Below are 19,147 nucleotides of genomic sequence, written 5' to 3' on the forward strand. Positions count from 1 at the left end.
TTCTAGTTTTCCTACGATCAGGTGTCTTGACAACATAATTGACACTATTGAGTTTTCTCTCAATTATGTATGGGCCGCTAAACTTAGCTCTCAATGGTTCGCCCTGAATTGGTAGCAAAATCAACACCTTTTCTCCAACCTGAAATGATCGTTCCCTAGCGTTCTTATCATACCATGATTTCATTCTTTCTTGAGAATTAGACAGGTTGGACTTAGCCATGTCATATGCTTTATATAGACGATCTTTGAAATAACAAACATACTCTAGCAGGTTAGTTTCTACCTGTGGCTCGGCAAGCCATCTCTCTTTGACCAATTTCAATGGGCCTCTAACCTCGTGTCCATACACAAGTTCAAACGGGCTAAACCCGGTAGATTCGTTTTGTGAATCTCGTGTGGCAAATAACAAGAAATCAATTCCTTTGTCCCAATCCTCTTGATTATCATGACAAAAGGTCTTGAGCATTGTTTTCAAGGTTTGGTGATATCTTTCTAACGCACCTTGTGATTGAGGGTGATAAGCAGATGAAACCATTTGTTCAATACCCAAAGCTTGCATTACTTCACCAAACACTCTACTCATAAAATTGGAACCTTGATCGTGCTGAATTTCTTTCGGAAGTCCCATTCTAGTGAAGAATTTAACTAGAGCGTCAGACACAGATTTGGCAGTAATATTACGCAAAGGAATTGCTTCTGGATATCGGGTACACGCATCCATAATTGTCAAAAGATACATATGACCAGATCTAGTTTTTGGCAAGGGACCCACACAATCAATTATGACCCGATCAAATGGTTGTCCACATGCAGGAATAGGAATAAGTGGTGCAACTTGGATCTTCTGATTTGGTTTTCCCACTACTTGACACGTGTGACATGTCCTGCAAAAGTCGCCGACATCTTGGTACAACTTTGGCCAAAAAAAGTGACACAAGATGCGGTCTTGAGTTTTCCGAACGCCCAAATGGCCTGAAGTGGGTGGTTCGTGGGCTAGTTTCAAAATTTCAGCCCGAAACGGTTTTGGTACCACAATTTGAGTTAAAACTCGCCATTCTTGATCAGCGGGTACCTCGGGGGAACGCCATTTGCGCATTAACACCCCAGAATTTGACCAAAAATAACACACCGGGACTTTTTCAGCCTCTTGTAAACTAAGTGCATCACTAGCTACTTTACGTAACTCTGGGTCACATTCCTGAGCTTTAATTAGTGCATTCTTATTCAATACAAGAGGGACCGAGAGATTAGGATTCGGATTCCTTTCCTCTCGGGAAACTTTGTCATTCAAAGTTTGAAAGAATGTTCCTGCCAGCTTAAAACATTCATCATCATTGGCCCTTAAAATTTCAGATGTGTCCTCGTTTTGTGAGGCACGAACCATTGAACGTGTAGTAACACATGCGGGAAAAATGCCCGGGAATTCATCTGATAAACGCTCTGTGTCTACACTACTATGAGGGACTTCGGTAACCTGTGCACAAGGATTACATTGAACATTAGCCCCTGCAATATCGTTCCCAAGTAAGAACGTAACACACTCTATAGGCAAACTGGGTACTATACCAACTGAGACTGGCCCCGTCATAAAATCTGACTCAAGGTGTATAGTTTTAAGAGGTATTTTCAGAAAACCACCTTCTACACCCCTAATTAGAACACTAGTTTGGCTAGATTCACTTAAGGAAGGGACCACACCTTTAAGCAATAAGGATTGCGCGGCCCCTGTGTCCCTCAAAATCTTAACTTTATGAGAATCAACACCACCATTAACTGAAACACGTCCATGAGACATAAATGCTTCATAACCATTGTTCATTGGCTTTGTTACTTGACTTTCTTCCCCAGTCGCAACTTTAAGAGGAATTTCAACAATGTGATTTTTCTCAACATTGTGTTTTGGAAGGACAACTTCGCCACAAGATTCACTGGCAATAAACGCAATGGGCTTTTCCAGTTGGTCCCTCCGTTTGAAACATCTTTCAAATGTGTGGCCAATTTTGCCACAAAAACTACAAACAGGCCGGTTTTTTCCGCCAATGTGGCTTTTCTGAAACCCCGGTGGGATTTTCTTTCCCTTTTGTAGGATCTGACTCTGTTTTAGAGTCACTGGACTGGACAGATTTATCACCAGACCGTTCACTATTCTTCGACCCTTTTGTCGATTTGGAGCGACTGGTGTCATGTCTATTGTCAGAGCCAAATGATTGCTTATGAGTAAGTTCATAATCATCTGCCATTCTGGCAGCTTTCTCTAACTTATTGACATCTCTATCTGCTAGATGTGTTTTTATATCATTGGGAAGACAACTCTTAAATTCTTCCATTAATATCAACTCCCTCATGTTATCAAAACGTTTGTCAATCTCCTTTGATTTGAGCCAACGATCAAAAGCATTAGCTTTCTCCCGTGCAAATTCAACATAAGTTTGCCCATCATTGTTTCTTCGTCTCATTTTCCTGAATTTTTGACGATATGCTTCTGGAACGAGCTCGTATGCTTTTAACACAGTTTGTTTCACTACATCATAATCGCCACTTTGTTCGGAAGACAAGGCAGTGTACACTTCCTTTGCTTTCCCTTCAAAAACAGTATGAAGTAATGTGGTCCAGTATTTTTTTGGCCACTCTAGCTTTTTTGCCAAATCCTCGAATGACGTGAAGTACCGTGTCACTTCCTTGCTATCAAATTTCGGAACGAGTCTAATGTTCTTACCAAAATCAAACCCTGAGTGAGCAACTTTTGTTGAGTTTGAAGATTGAACTTTGGATTCTTTCATTCCTAACTCTTTAAGCTTGAACTCATGTGCCATTTCTTTCTCTCTTAATTCAATCTCCTTGTCTTTAAGTTGTAATTGTAGCTTCAAAAGCTCAGCTTGCTCTTTTGGATCCGCAAATTGTGTTACACTTCCATCACTTTCAATTAAACCATTTGATACTAAAGCATGGCAAACAGTACGGTTTAAATAACTCTTCTTCGCCCCAATGAATACCTTGACTCCAAGAACTTGTGCAACTGCACACAATTGATCTTTGGTTAACTCATCAACAATGTCAACCGTTAAATCGGTTCTGCTTAAGAACTCTTCAGCAGAGTGGAAACTAAATTTCGGTTTCTTTTGGGCTTCCGCCATTTTCGGAAGGTTTCCAAAAATATTGATTAACCGCAAAAATGACACTTGCTAATGGTCTCTCTCCCGGACAAGCCCCCAAATTTCTGTTACGAAGTCACATACCAAAATGAAACAACATAACAGAACATTAAAGGGAAGGACCAACAATAGAAATGAATGTAAATGGAGTCAAGTTTAGGAACAAGAAATTAAAGTTATTTAATATAATACCAAATTAGCAACGAAAATTACATACAAAAGACCCCAAGGGGAATTTAAATAAATACATCGAGATAAATATAATTGTGGTGAGAAAATAACGAGAATGAGAGGGACAACTGAGGGGGGGAGGTACCTCCAATAATGGTGAGAATCTAGGCCAGGGTCTAGCGATGATGATGATGAACCAGCGTGGAGAATCCCAGATGTCATCGAAGACTCAACTCAACGGTAGTGAGGATTGGTGAAGGACATCAATGGGTATGGTAGTGAGCGTTCACTCGGCACCGGCCACACCTCACGGCCGCTGGCCCGCCAGAACATCGTACGCCACCCGGCCTCACGGCTGGAACTCTGGAAACCAAGGCTTAGAATCTGATGATCGACGGCCGAACAGTCCTTTTAAACCAACGATTACTTGAAGGAATTTTAAAGTCCATTCGCAGAAGTGATCAGGGACAATGGGACACAAAACGAAGTTGTAATCGCGACCACCACATACTTATTACATAAGATTACATACTAAATAGGAATTCTTAACACCCTCCCCCTCAGGGTGGAAAAATACGACAATAATGAAGTATTTTTCTGTAGTAATCTCACATTAAAAAAATTTACTTAATTAAAGGATTTCAAATTTAATTGCCAAAATATAATTTACCAATCAAAATAACGATGTAAATACTGTTTGCCATCAAACTAACCGTTATCGATCAATAAATCTCACATTACAAAACTGTGATTTATACAATTCAAATACACAGCAGACTTAATCCTTAAATACCTCATTAAACTTAAATTCTGAAAAATTCATGATCTACTCAAACCATCAGCAATTATGTTCTGTTTGCCTGGGATGTGCTTGAATTCCAAATTATAACCTTGCAACAACAGACTCCACCTCATTAAACGTTGGCTTTTGTTCTTGAACTTATTGAGGTAAGTCAATGGATTGTGATCTGTAAACACAGTAACTGGGAAAGGGCCTGTAACATACACTTCAAAATGTGAAATTGCCAACATGAGACTCAACGTTTCCTTCTCAATTGTTGAGTAATTCTTTTGGTGCTTATTTAATTTCTTCGAGAAATAAATAACTGGATGTTCAACACCTTCGTCATCATCTTGCAATAATGCGGCACCGACGCCAACATCGCTTGCATCAATTACTAACTTAAAAGGTTTGCCAAAATCTGCTGCCATCAAAACTGGTTCAAGGGTCAACACACCTTTCAAATTCTCAAAAGCCGCCTGACAACTTTCTGTCCAGACAAATTTGGTGTTTTTCGCCAACAGATTGGTTAACGGTTCTGCGATATGTGCAAAATTTGAGCAGAATTTACGGTAAAAACCCGTCATGCCAAGAAATCGCATGAGTTCTTTCTTATGTGCTGGCACTTTAAAATCATTGATTGCTTGAACCTTAGCTGCTTTTGGCGAAACCTTTCCTTGACCAACCTCGTGACCTAAATAAGTCACATGAGCTTGACCTATTTCACTTTTCTTCAGATTAACAGTTAGATTAGCATCAGATAATTTATCAAACAATGCTTTTGTTCTAACAACATGATCAGTCCATGTATCAGAATAAATGATAACATCATCTATGTAAGCACCACAACCATCTAAGTCTGAAGTAATTTGATTCATCATTCTTGTGAACGTGCTAGGAGCATTTTTCATGCCAAATGGCATAACATTACACTCAAACAAACCATCGGGAGTTACAAAGGCAGAAATTTCTCTAGCTCTTTGTGTTAATGGCACTTGCCAATACCCTTTCAGAAGGTCGTACTTGCTTACATACTTGGCATGCCCTATTCGATCAATGCACTCATCCAACCGTGGAATGGGATATGAATCAGTTTTGGTAACAGAGTTCACTTTTCTATAATCAATACAAGGACGTTGTGTTCCATCTTCTTTTGGTACTAACACAACTGGTGAACTCCATGGGCTCTGATTAGCATGAGAAATTATGTCATTCTCTAACATGTATGTCACTGCTTTACGAACATACTCAAGTTTGGTCGGATTTAGACGGTATGGGTGTTGTTTGATCGGACTTGCATTTCCAACATCAACATCATGAAATAACATTGAAGTTCTCCCTGGTTTATCTTGGAATATTTGCACATACGATTCCAGAATCTCAACCATTTCATTGTGTTCTAGTTCAGGTAAATGACAAAGTTTACAATCTAGGTTCATTAACACATCAGAATTTTGATTCATGAGAGAACTAGTGACTGACGCAAATCTAACATCTTCGTCGTTTTCATTGTTATCTACAACCTTGTTCTCACTAATCTCTATAGAGGAACACGTCACAACTACAGGTTTGGTCTCAGAAATTCTCTCGTGATATTTCTTTAACATATTCACGTGACAAACCCTTCTAGTTTTCCTACGATCAGGTGTCTTGACAACATAATTGACACTATTGAGTTTTCTCTCAATTATGTATGGGCCGCTAAACTTAGCTCTCAATGGTTCGCCCTGAATTGGTAGCAAAATCAACACCTTTTCTCCAACCTGAAATGATCGTTCCCTAGCGTTCTTATCATACCATGATTTCATTCTTTCTTGAGAATTAGACAGGTTGGACTTAGCCATGTCATATGCTTTATATAGACGATCTTTGAAATAACAAACATACTCTAGCAGGTTAGTTTCTACCTGTGGCTCGGCAAGCCATCTCTCTTTGACCAATTTCAATGGGCCTCTAACCTCGTGTCCATACACAAGTTCAAACGGGCTAAACCCGGTAGATTCGTTTTGTGAATCTCGTGTGGCAAATAACAAGAAATCAATTCCTTTGTCCCAATCCTCTTGATTATCATGACAAAAGGTCTTGAGCATTGTTTTCAAGGTTTGGTGATATCTTTCTAACGCACCTTGTGATTGAGGGTGATAAGCAGATGAAACCATTTGTTCAATACCCAAAGCTTGCATTACTTCACCAAACACTCTACTCATAAAATTGGAACCTTGATCGTGCTGAATTTCTTTCGGAAGTCCCATTCTAGTGAAGAATTTAACTAGAGCGTCAGACACAGATTTGGCAGTAATATTACGCAAAGGAATTGCTTCTGGATATCGGGTACACGCATCCATAATTGTCAAAAGATACATATGACCAGATCTAGTTTTTGGCAAGGGACCCACACAATCAATTATGACCCGATCAAATGGTTGTCCACATGCAGGAATAGGAATAAGTGGTGCAACTTGGATCTTCTGATTTGGTTTTCCCACTACTTGACACGTGTGACATGTCCTGCAAAAGTCGCCGACATCTTGGTACAACTTTGGCCAAAAAAAGTGACACAAGATGCGGTCTTGAGTTTTCCGAACGCCCAAATGGCCTGAAGTGGGTGGTTCGTGGGCTAGTTTCAAAATTTCAGCCCGAAACGGTTTTGGTACCACAATTTGAGTTAAAACTCGCCATTCTTGATCAGCGGGTACCTCGGGGGAACGCCATTTGCGCATTAACACCCCAGAATTTGACCAAAAATAACACACCGGGACTTTTTCAGCCTCTTGTAAACTAAGTGCATCACTAGCTACTTTACGTAACTCTGGGTCACATTCCTGAGCTTTAATTAGTGCATTCTTATTCAATACAAGAGGGACCGAGAGATTAGGATTCGGATTCCTTTCCTCTCGGGAAACTTTGTCATTCAAAGTTTGAAAGAATGTTCCTGCCAGCTTAAAACATTCATCATCATTGGCCCTTAAAATTTCAGATGTGTCCTCGTTTTGTGAGGCACGAACCATTGAACGTGTAGTAACACATGCGGGAAAAATGCCCGGGAATTCATCTGATAAACGCTCTGTGTCTACACTACTATGAGGGACTTCGGTAACCTGTGCACAAGGATTACATTGAACATTAGCCCCTGCAATATCGTTCCCAAGTAAGAACGTAACACACTCTATAGGCAAACTGGGTACTATACCAACTGAGACTGGCCCCGTCATAAAATCTGACTCAAGGTGTATAGTTTTAAGAGGTATTTTCAGAAAACCACCTTCTACACCCCTAATTAGAACACTAGTTTGGCTAGATTCACTTAAGGAAGGGACCACACCTTTAAGCAATAAGGATTGCGCGGCCCCTGTGTCCCTCAAAATCTTAACTTTATGAGAATCAACACCACCATTAACTGAAACACGTCCATGAGACATAAATGCTTCATAACCATTGTTCATTGGCTTTGTTACTTGACTTTCTTCCCCAGTCGCAACTTTAAGAGGAATTTCAACAATGTGATTTTTCTCAACATTGTGTTTTGGAAGGACAACTTCGCCACAAGATTCACTGGCAATAAACGCAATGGGCTTTTCCAGTTGGTCCCTCCGTTTGAAACATCTTTCAAATGTGTGGCCAATTTTGCCACAAAAACTACAAACAGGCCGGTTTTTCCGCCAATGTGGCTTTTCTGAAACCCCGGTGGGATTTTCTTTCCCTTTTGTAGGATCTGACTCTGTTTTAGAGTCACTGGACTGGACAGATTTATCACCAGACCGTTCACTATTCTTCGACCCTTTTGTCGATTTGGAGCGACTGGTGTCATGTCTATTGTCAGAGCCAAATGATTGCTTATGAGTAAGTTCATAATCATCTGCCATTCTGGCAGCTTTCTCTAACTTATTGACATCTCTATCTGCTAGATGTGTTTTTATATCATTGGGAAGACAACTCTTAAATTCTTCCATTAATATCAACTCCCTCATGTTATCAAAACGTTTGTCAATCTCCTTTGATTTGAGCCAACGATCAAAAGCATTAGCTTTCTCCCGTGCAAATTCAACATAAGTTTGCCCATCATTGTTTCTTCGTCTCATTTTCCTGAATTTTTGACGATATGCTTCTGGAACGAGCTCGTATGCTTTTAACACAGTTTGTTTCACTACATCATAATCGCCACTTTGTTCGGAAGACAAGGCAGTGTACACTTCCTTTGCTTTCCCTTCAAAAACAGTATGAAGTAATGTGGTCCAGTATTTTTTTGGCCACTCTAGCTTTTTTGCCAAATCCTCGAATGACGTGAAGTACCGTGTCACTTCCTTGCTATCAAATTTCGGAACGAGTCTAATGTTCTTACCAAAATCAAACCCTGAGTGAGCAACTTTTGTTGAGTTTGAAGATTGAACTTTGGATTCTTTCATTCCTAACTCTTTAAGCTTGAACTCATGTGCCATTTCTTTCTCTCTTAATTCAATCTCCTTGTCTTTAAGTTGTAATTGTAGCTTCAAAAGCTCAGCTTGCTCTTTTGGATCCGCAAATTGTGTTACACTTCCATCACTTTCAATTAAACCATTTGATACTAAAGCATGGCAAACAGTACGGTTTAAATAACTCTTCTTCGCCCCAATGAATACCTTGACTCCAAGAACTTGTGCAACTGCACACAATTGATCTTTGGTTAACTCATCAACAATGTCAACCGTTAAATCGGTTCTGCTTAAGAACTCTTCAGCAGAGTGGAAACTAAATTTCGGTTTCTTTTGGGCTTCCGCCATTTTCGGAAGGTTTCCAAAAATATTGATTAACCGCAAAAATGACACTTGCTAATGGTCTCTCTCCCGGACAAGCCCCCAAATTTCTGTTACGAAGTCACATACCAAAATGAAACAACATAACAGAACATTAAAGGGAAGGACCAACAATAGAAATGAATGTAAATGGAGTCAAGTTTAGGAACAAGAAATTAAAGTTATTTAATATAATACCAAATTAGCAACGAAAATTACATACAAAAGACCCCAAGGGGAATTTAAATAAATACATCGAGATAAATATAATTGTGGTGAGAAAATAACGAGAATGAGAGGGACAACTGAGGGGGGGAGGTACCTCCAATAATGGTGAGAATCTAGGCCAGGGTCTAGCGATGATGATGATGAACCAGCGTGGAGAATCCCAGATGTCATCGAAGACTCAACTCAACGGTAGTGAGGATTGGTGAAGGACATCAATGGGTATGGTAGTGAGCGTTCACTCGGCACCGGCCACACCTCACGGCCGCTGGCCCGCCAGAACATCGTACGCCACCCGGCCTCACGGCTGGAACTCTGGAAACCAAGGCTTAGAATCTGATGATCGACGGCCGAACAGTCCTTTTAAACCAACGATTACTTGAAGGAATTTTAAAGTCCATTCGCAGAAGTGATCAGGGACAATGGGACACAAAACGAAGTTGTAATCGCGACCACCACATACTTATTACATAAGATTACATACTAAATAGGAATTCTTAACAAGGTATGTAATGTACAATGTAGATGTTACCACTTGACAGACAGATCTCTTCTTTCATAAAAAGCAGCACGCGGCCACTGTCTGTAAGCTTTACATTTAATTTGGCAATCACCACAGAGTATAAAACTTTCTTCATACACGTCATTTACAGGATCATGTAACACCCCCCGGAACATTCATGATTCAGTACACTTTGTATGCATGGTTAGTGTTCACTAGCCTATAATACCATTTGACAGCCAGATCTTTTTAACAAAAAGCAGCAAGCGGCCGCCCAGTGTAAGAAGCTTTACATTTAATTTGGCAATCATCACAGAGTATAATACTTTCCATACACGTCATTTACGTACCTCTTCATTTCATGTATCACCCCCGGAACATTCTTGATTCAGTTCACCTTGTATGCATGGTTAGAGTTCACTTACTGTAGCCTATAATACCATTTGACAGCCAGATCTTCTTTTTTTTTAAACAGCGCGCGACCATTGAAGCTAAAGTTTCAAACTTAATAATAGCCGGGTAATAAATATAACATCCTTTTTATTATGTATAACCACACAACCAGGGTTCTGCTGAATGTTTTTTAAGCCTGAAATTGAAGGATTTCAGTCAATGTTTTGGGGGGTTTGGTTTGGTTGTAAGTCCATCCACAAACTGAAACTTTTTAATAAAAAGCAGCATGCGTCCAGTGAAGCTAAACTTAAAAAGTAAACTTAAAAACTGTATCAAGCTTAATTATTTGTTACCTGGCTCTGAGCTGAGTGTTTTATACTAGCCTGAAATGGAAGAGCGTCAGTCAATGTTTAGGGGGGTGTTTTGTGTAAGTCGATCTGTGAACAGAAACTTTTAAAGACAAAGCAGCTCATGTGGCAAGTGTCAGTGAAGCTAGAAATAAAAAGTAAACTGATGCTTGGGCTTTAATTATTTTTTACCTGGCTCTGCTGGGTGTTTTATTAAGTGAAATAGAAGGATGTCACTCTAGATGTTTTTTAACTAAGGTTGTTTTTAGATGTTTTTTAAAGGCAGTGGACACTATTGGTAATTACTCAAAATAATTATCAGCATAAAACCTCAATTGCTAACGAGTAATGGGGAGAGGTTGATAGTATGAAACATTGTGAGAAACGGCTCCCTCTGAAATGCACTAGTTTTCGAGAAAAAAGTAATTTTCCACAAATTTGATTTTGAGACCTCAAGTTTAGAATTTGAGGTCTCGAAATCAAGCATCTGAAAGCACACAACTTCGTGTGACAAGGGTGATTTTTTCATTCATAGTTATCTCGCAACTCCGATGACCAATCAAGCTCAAATTTTCACAGGTTTGTTATTTTATGCATATGTTGAGATGCACCAAGTGAGAAGACTGTTCTTTGACAATTACCAATAGTGTCCATTGTCTTTAACTAAGGTTTTGTTTTTAAATGCAGCAGGTGAAGCTAAAGTCAAACAAAATAAATTAATGTTGTGTTTATGGTTTACCGGACCGACCTCAATTTTGCGACCTCAAAACTTTTTCCTGAATGAAAATAAAGTTTTGCTTTTTATTTATTACTGGTTCTGCTCCGAGTGTGTTATTAGCCTGAAATGGAAGGACGTCAGTCAAATTTTGTTTTTTGTCAGTCAATCCGTAAAAGGAAACTGACGATTCTACCAAGAGCCCAATACTGTATACAGTTTGTGTTGCAAAGTAAGAGCCCAATACTGTGTACAGTTTGTGTTGCAAACTGAGACTGACTGAGACTCTGGGAGCAAGACTGAGAGTGATACTAGGCGATTTTTACTTTTAGGTGGCAGTTTGTGTTGCAAAGCCAAAATAAAGTGGTCATTATTGCTGGCCACTTAATTTCTAGCTAGAGCAAACCAGTAGGCCTACCATTCCAAGTATTAACTGCTCCCACCAAGGAACAGTTAAAAACCGGTTAGCCGAGAAAGAAAAGGGAAGACCCACTCCCATCGCCACTGCACAGTGACTTAGTCACCAGGTCACTGACACGAAACTCACATGCTGATGTTCCGCTCCAACTTTATATTATAGTTGAGACGATTATCAAGTTGGGACGATAAGAGATGTTAAGTTTGCAACGGGGATAAAGAATATTAATTTTGGTTTTTACCCATACACCGATACTGAAGTGTTAGCACTGTATACTCAGTACTTTCCCGAGTCCTGTGAAAAAATATCACAGGCATGTTACTCGGGTGGGATTCGAACCCACGACCCTTGCAATTCTAGAGCAGTGTCTTACCAACTAGACTACCGAGGTTGCCCGGTAGCTAGAGGCAGTTCATGTTTTGGCAGCGGGTACCGCAACGATATTATAAATAAGACTAATAAGAGATGTTAAATTTGCATCGGGGAAAGTACCGAGTATACAGTGGTAACACACGTCGGTGTATGGGTTAAAAACCAAAATTAATATTCTTTATCCCCGATGCAAATTTAACATCTCAAGTTGGGACGATTATCATGTTGGGACGGAACACTAAGCTAGGCCGTGTCCGAAACGGCAACTTCGGCTACAGCTACGGCTAGATCGCGCGCGTCTGCCTATTCTTTAACACTGGTAGGTAGACGCGCTGATCTAGACGTAGCTGTAGCCGAAGTCGTCGTTTCGGACACGGCCTGATGACACTGCCCCCGCCGCCTGTCATGCCTGTGCTTCCTTTCTCATGCTCCTTACCATAGAGTAAGGTCCTAAGACCTTACTTACAAAATACAAAAATCGTAGCATGTCTTGTAAAAAAGTCATACGACAGGACAGTGGACCCTTGTTCTACATACAAACAAGACAAAAACGGGAAAAGTTTCCGTATGGCGCCACCACTTTTTCATTCGATATGAAATAATATAGTATTTAATTTACCTCAATGAGATATCCCTTTCTGTAAATATGAGTGAAAAAGTGGTGGCGCCATACGGAAAGTTATCCCAAAAACGAAAACATATACTACATGTGCATGTGCTTTTTCGTACCTAATACAGGTCTTGGGTGGAGTTTTCTTCCTCTTTTAGGTCGGCAACTTCCAAGTTCTACAGCCAGGAGGAGGTACATCAGGTAGAGAGCTTCGTCAAGAAGAAATTAAACAACCCAAAATGAACAGCGCCCTCAAGAGTGAGAGTTAAAAGTGGATGTACTTTTACCATTTTGGCCGCGGCCGCGCCCCTCCTGGCCGCAAGATTGGTTCAACTTTACACATCAGTGACCTAGTAGTTTGTATATATACTGTGATGACTGATGACAATTAAGTAATTTATAAAAAACAATTGGAACTATTTTTTTTTTTACCATGGTCCTTCTTGACCTTAATTCCTAGAACTGCATGGGACGGAGGGGGGGGGGGGGGGGGGGGGGGGGGGGGAGAGAGAGACCGGGGGGGGGGGGGGGGAGACGGGGGGGGGGGGGGGGCAGCGGACAAAAAATTTGGACATCTGCATTTAGTACTAGTACGAAAGTGCAGTGTGTGAAAAAACAGGTAGGCCCTAGACCTACAGCGCCCCAGTTACTGGGTCTGAGAAATGAATACTTCAGAAGGTCCTAAATTTGGTTTGAAATTAAGCTTAAGAAAACAAAGACTAAAAGGGCATAAGAAACAAAAGTTGCAAACATTATTATTGAGCTTTTATAGGCCTACACAGGCCCCGCCCCGCCCCCTAGAGTCCTCCGCACCGCCCCCCCCCCCCCAATTTTCCCAATAAGTTGAGACATGCATGCGTTTCACTTGATAACAATGAACAATAGTGAAAGAACATGATGACAATTTCACTTCAGAAACTTCTGAAAAGAGGTTCGATAACGAGAGAAACTATGAACAACCGACCCTCCAATAATAAAAGTGCGAACAATGTCGGCCTATACTCGACGAACTTTGCAACGTGTTGTTCACCGCACGACCCATTATTTATTCTAGATTTCTATTTATGTTTACATTACTTTTTGAAACTGTACAAGTGATTACAAAAGTGAATAGTCAAATCATGTCTGTTCAGCTGTTACTCGAATTGTTCATAGTTTTAAAAAATATCAAAGATGCGTCACCACCCCTTCAAAATACTAGTCGGAACTTCTATTTCGAGTTTGATATTGATTTAACCTATTGCATTCTCAAACGTGCAGTCCCTACACGTTCGAGCATGCAACAGGTTTAGTCAATATCAGATAGATAGTCAATATGAGGTATTTAAAACTTGTTGGCGGCGTGTTGGCGGCGCTCTGGACTTGTTGTCGGCGTTGTCGGCTTGTTGTCGGCTTTTAGTAGGACCCCCATAGGATGTCAGTCAGTACCACAAGGTGGAGTCCAACATGGGCTACACTACGCACCAATGTAAACCCGGTGGCTAGTTTTTCCCCCAAACGACATTTAATTGCACTGATTTGGTAAAAGAGCGGGCAAATTTCTTTATGACGTATTTTGACGGGAAAAGCCAATTTTGACGGAAAGGGGAAACAAATATTGCAATGTCGTTTGGAAAGAAAAGAAATCGCAACCCGGTGACCATGGGTAATATTACCCCCGTGTTGGTTATAGGTTCTCCATGTCAATTTATTAAGCAAATATATTTGTATTTCAATGAAACACATCCAATCGATCAAACTATGCAAACATTTCAGCTAATAGTGCATAACATTCCTGCTTCATGCACCCAACCAACAATTTCATGTTTTTTTCATACCCCCTTCATTTATAGGCATTCACAACTAAATTTTCACCACTCCTCCTCAGTTGACTTCAGCTCATGCTGCTGGCTTTTACCAAAATCGAATAATATTATTGGCAACCTATGAATAAATGATATTATTTTGTCCAGTAAATGCTAATACTATAGTGAAATTGAAGCACTCCATTTTGACTATTGAATTATGATCATACGGAGCATTGAATGTAGTTTGCCGAGAAAATCTATATTTAGACAGGGGCGATAGTTGGCTCCTACTCATCAGCAATAAAACGATAAAGAATTGGTGCAAATACTTAGTAGGCCTTCTCTAGTAACGGGGTCAACGTATTCCTAAAAATCAATCAATACATCTGTCGTTCATAATTTACATTGCAAGTTAACTTATTGCACGCTTTGATATTATTTTGAACATTAAAATATCATTAACAAATTCTCAGTAATTCTCGAACCCATTCTTGTGTTGATTGGAAACACCACGTTTTTTAGTAAGGCGCCGTTTGTTGCCTTGTTATTTCTACACCAACCAGCATTCATACGACTAGAAGGCATAACAATGAAAGTCAATTCTAAACTGAACTTGGGTTTACCCTTAAAGGCACTTGATACCTTTGGTATTGTCAAAGACCAGTCTTTTCACTTTGTGTATCTCAACATGCATAACATAACAAACCTGTGAAAATTTGAACTTAATTGGTCGTCGAAATTGCGAGAAAATAATGGAAGAAAACGGCCCTTGTCGCACAAGTTGTGTACTTTCAGCAGATGCATGAATTCGATACCTCAGCTGAGGTCTCGAATTCAATTCAAATTATTTTAGTAAGAAATTACTTCTTTCTCTAAAATTAAGTTACCTCAGAGGGAGCCGTTTCTCACATTGTTTTATACTACCAACAGTTCTCCATTGCTCGTTACCAAGTAAGTTGTTATGCTAAAAATGATTTTGAGTAATTACAAATAGTGTCCATAGTGCCTTTAAATCTCATGTTTGAATTCTTGATTGTATGTGCTTAGGTACTTTTAATTCCGAAAAGTAGCCTATTTTTCAATCATTTTTATGTTGGAGCCTTTATTTCAAACGTACACCAAATTATCTTCCCAGCAGTGTAAACTCTCGTTTCAAAAACAAACACGGTCATTCCAAACCAATAAATCCATACTTGTATTGACTGAATGGCACATATTTCTCTATCCTATCGTCTCCCCGCAAAAACGGGTAAATAACAAAACAATGTCAGCCGTATTTTACCGGAGTCAACAAAACCCTCCCAGCCAACTCGCTGTCTAACCCCCCTGTTTGGTAGAGTGGAGTCTCTCTGTTGTGCGTCTCCATGGTAGGGGTGTTTTTTTTAGCCCTATAATAATAGGTTAAACTCATTCACCGAATCACACAATAGAGGTTTACAATAGGCAACTGCCAACACAGGTTCACCATCTCATAGCAGGGTATCAGTGGCAGCAAGTAACTTCAGCGATCAAATTAAATTGATTTTTGTTTGTCTGTACAAGGTGACTAAAATTCAAAAGGAGAGAAGAACAAGAGAAAGAAAAAAACACTTAAATTTATTCGGCTGACTGGACCGGACGGACCATTGCATCGTGTGATTAGTTAGGAACCAAGCAGTTCAAAACGGGATTCTGATGATAGAGTTCTGACACAGCACCATCAACTTTTATAAATCGATTTGGGATTATTTTTTTGGAGTTTGGTGCATCTTCATTTTTGCCAGCCGGTCATAACAATTTTGCAGAGTGAGAATTGCCATGTCAGGAAAGAGCTCCACTCGGCAGTTAAAGGAACAGTCTGCTTCAAAACATTTCAGATATGTGATTTACTAATTTGCATCTGAGTTATGTCTCCGCTACGTTTACAAACTGGATCATATTTACAGAGCTTGAAGGACGACATGAGTACTTGCGTGTTGAGACGTATGTAATTTGACTGAGAACATGAAGTGTTCATTCTACGTAAACTTGAGTTGTCCTCTAATGTGATTTTGATTAGTCAATAGTCAAGTTGAGCCGTTTACTTAGTTGTTGGCAGGTGGTTATTGGCAAAACCAACATGCATTTTGAACACCATGGAGATGAACATTGCAGTCTACCGTGATACACCGTTATGACTACTATACAAAGAGGCTGTCGAGTAACGCTGGAGCGCTAAACATGATGTTGAGTACACTTAATGGCATGCTTCAATGACTACTTCAGAGGATAGGGTTGACTCAGTGAGTCTAGTTGGGGTTTACACACAATTAAAATGAGCGAAAATGTGTATTTCAACGTCTGTCAGAGAGACTGAAAACTATTTTGTGAAACAACTATTTTTAAACATCAAATTGTGTGAAGGTTCAACTAGTATTCCTGTGAAAGACAAAACACTATGTATTTTCGCATGGACGGATCTGTTTTGAACAAAAGTAAAGTATGTGTACATGTACTTTTCTTTCTAAAGAAAATAACTGTTTTATTTGTCAGCAATCGTCTAAACTGAAATGGGTTCCCGCGCCGAGAAAAAGCAGCCAGGCGCTCTGGTCGGCGAGAAATCTCAGACGGTCTACTCCGCAAACTGGAAACTGGACACCATGTTACAGAAGAACTTACAAATGCTTGACGTCTCTAAGCATAGAGTTGGCCACCGGATCTCCATGGACCAGAGAGTGGTGAACAAGCGGTTCCAGATCAAACTCAACCGTTCCAAACTCACCCATGCCCGCATGACGGGAAACAGGGAGCTCCTAAGAGAGTTAATCCACCGAGACAACTACACCTTCAACACGAGCGTCGGCGGTCAGGACGACAAATACAAGGTCAAGATCAGCCCGACTCACACCCCGAACCAACAGTCTTCCGAGGAAGAAGGCAAGGATAAGGAGGCTCTTAAATACGGGAACGGGAAGGGGGTCAGACCTGCTGCCACATCCATCGTGGTGGTTGAACCGACTGGGAATGACCGGCTGAGGAGCAGCACAAATGCTGTTTATAAACCTGGAACTGAAGCAGTTCCTCTTGGTAACAACAACAAGAGACCCAAGAGTACGAACAACAGGCCACCGAGTTCGAACAACATGCCGACAAGTTCGAACAACAGACCCACGAGTTCGGTGTCGATCGCTCCCAGGACAATCACGAGGAGGCCGGCGACTGCCGTGACGGCTCACCCGCGGCAAACGCTTCAATCGAACTCATCAACGGGCGGAGTGGTGCCCGGTAACCCCCAAAACGCGACGAAAACACGAAACGAGCCTGTTGATTCCAATCAAACAAACTCTAGAACTAGACCCAAAACCGCAATGCCTGGCTTCTCAAAGACCAGCAGTGTTGCCAAACCTGCCAGGCCCAAAACGGCCGTGGCAAGACCCACTGACAAAAAAGGTAATGACCATCTCAAAGCCCCGACACCGGAAGGTCAAAACCCATCCCCGCAATCAAGACCCAACTCGTCCACCAACCCCCAGAAAAAACGGCCACAGAGCAAGCAGAAACACACCATGCCGAGCATCTTCGGAGAAGAAAAACGACCGACACTCCTGGATCTGAACAAGGAGCGTCTGCACAGAGCGAACTTCCCGGACCGGGTCAAGTCATTCGCGGGGACACTCTCTGGCCTCCAAACAGACCCCGATCAAACGGTAGACTATTACACCCTGAGATTGCTCGAGAACCTACAGTGTGCAAGTCGAAAGGGTCCCCGGGAGTACATCGAGAGCGACGCGGAGAAGAGGGACGCGGACCGCAGTATCGGAAACCTAAACGCGCTGAACATGACTTTTGGTGACGTCACCATGGAACTTGGTAATCATAAACATAACACTAATCCACCCGTGAGAGCAACATTACGGGCTTGGGAGTCAGATGATGATGATGATAAAAAAGGCTAAGTTTTTCAAATAGTTATAGTTCTATTTTTGGCATCAATATTTTTATGCAAAACCTTTCATTGTGTGTTTTTATGTAGAGTATTCAGATTTTATTTATTTATGGCGTAATGCAATCAGTAACATGAGCACTCCTGTTGGTGTCAACATTTAAAGTATTTTCTCTAATACAACATTTATCTTTATAGCTCACCAAGTGATGAACATAAAGAACCAAACAAATCTGTTGAAAAAATATATTGGAATTTGAGGAAAATAAAATGGCTGCACTGTTAAATATACCGTACGCGTATTGGATGGATTGCAATCACTCGGGGAAATTGGTTTAAACTTGGTTTTTAACTCGATTTTTTGTCTTCACATTTATGATTCATTAATTATGTATTGGACAGGACTGGTAGAGCTGGGGAAAATAGACACAGACAGTGTTCACATGAAATGACAAACTTGTGAGAATTCGGCCTTTTTTGTTGTGGGAGCAAATTCTGAAGACAGAAAATAGTGGACAACCGTGCTCAAGTTTTGGCTATATTCACACATTTTCCTTAATTGTGGTTTTCAGAACTTAAATCAGCTGTTTCCATTTTTGTTTTCAGAACAGTTATTTGGAACATGACTTCATTTCAGACGTACACAATTTCACAGAAAATGGTTCCAGTAAGAACTTAAAGGCAGTGGACACTATTGGTAGTTACTCAAATAATTATTAGCATAAAACCTTTCTTGGTGACGAGTAATGGGGAGAGGTTGATGGTATAAAACATTGTGAGAAACGGCTCCCTCTAAAGTGATAGTTTTCGAGAAAGAAGTAATTTTCAACGAATTAGATTTCGAGACCTCAGATTTAAAATTTGAGGTCTCGAAATCAAGCATCTGAAAGCACACAACTTTGTGTGACAAGGGTGTTTTTTCTTTTTATTATTATCTCGCAACTTTAACGACCAATTGAGTTCAATTTTTCACAGATTAGTTATGTTATGCATATGGTGAGATA

At 40.5% G+C, this 19,147-nt stretch overlaps 2 protein-coding genes across 2 annotated transcripts in view; one reads left to right on the top strand and one right to left on the bottom strand.

Moving 5' to 3' along the window:
* Window positions 1-12,694, bottom strand: part of LOC117293280 (NKAP family protein UM04995-like) — a 44,051-nt gene extending 31,357 nt beyond the window's left edge. The window contains exon 1 of the mRNA XM_033775517.1: window positions 12,575-12,694. The gene's annotated coding sequence lies outside the window, so the exon portion shown is untranslated. The remainder of the gene's footprint in view (window positions 1-12,574) is intronic.
* Window positions 12,695-16,241: 3,547 nt separating this feature from the next.
* Window positions 16,242-18,863, top strand: LOC117293750 (myb-like protein U). The gene has a single exon (XM_033776176.1). The coding sequence runs from the start codon at window positions 16,771-16,773 to the stop codon at window positions 18,154-18,156; it is 1,386 nt and encodes a 461-aa protein (XP_033632067.1). The 5' UTR covers window positions 16,242-16,770; the 3' UTR covers window positions 18,157-18,863.
* The last annotated feature ends 284 nt before the right edge of the window (window positions 18,864-19,147 follow it).

Source organism: Asterias rubens, chromosome 8, assembly GCF_902459465.1.
Source record: "Asterias rubens chromosome 8, eAstRub1.3, whole genome shotgun sequence".
In the NCBI taxonomy this organism is placed as follows: Eukaryota; Metazoa; Echinodermata; class Asteroidea; order Forcipulatida; family Asteriidae; genus Asterias; species Asterias rubens.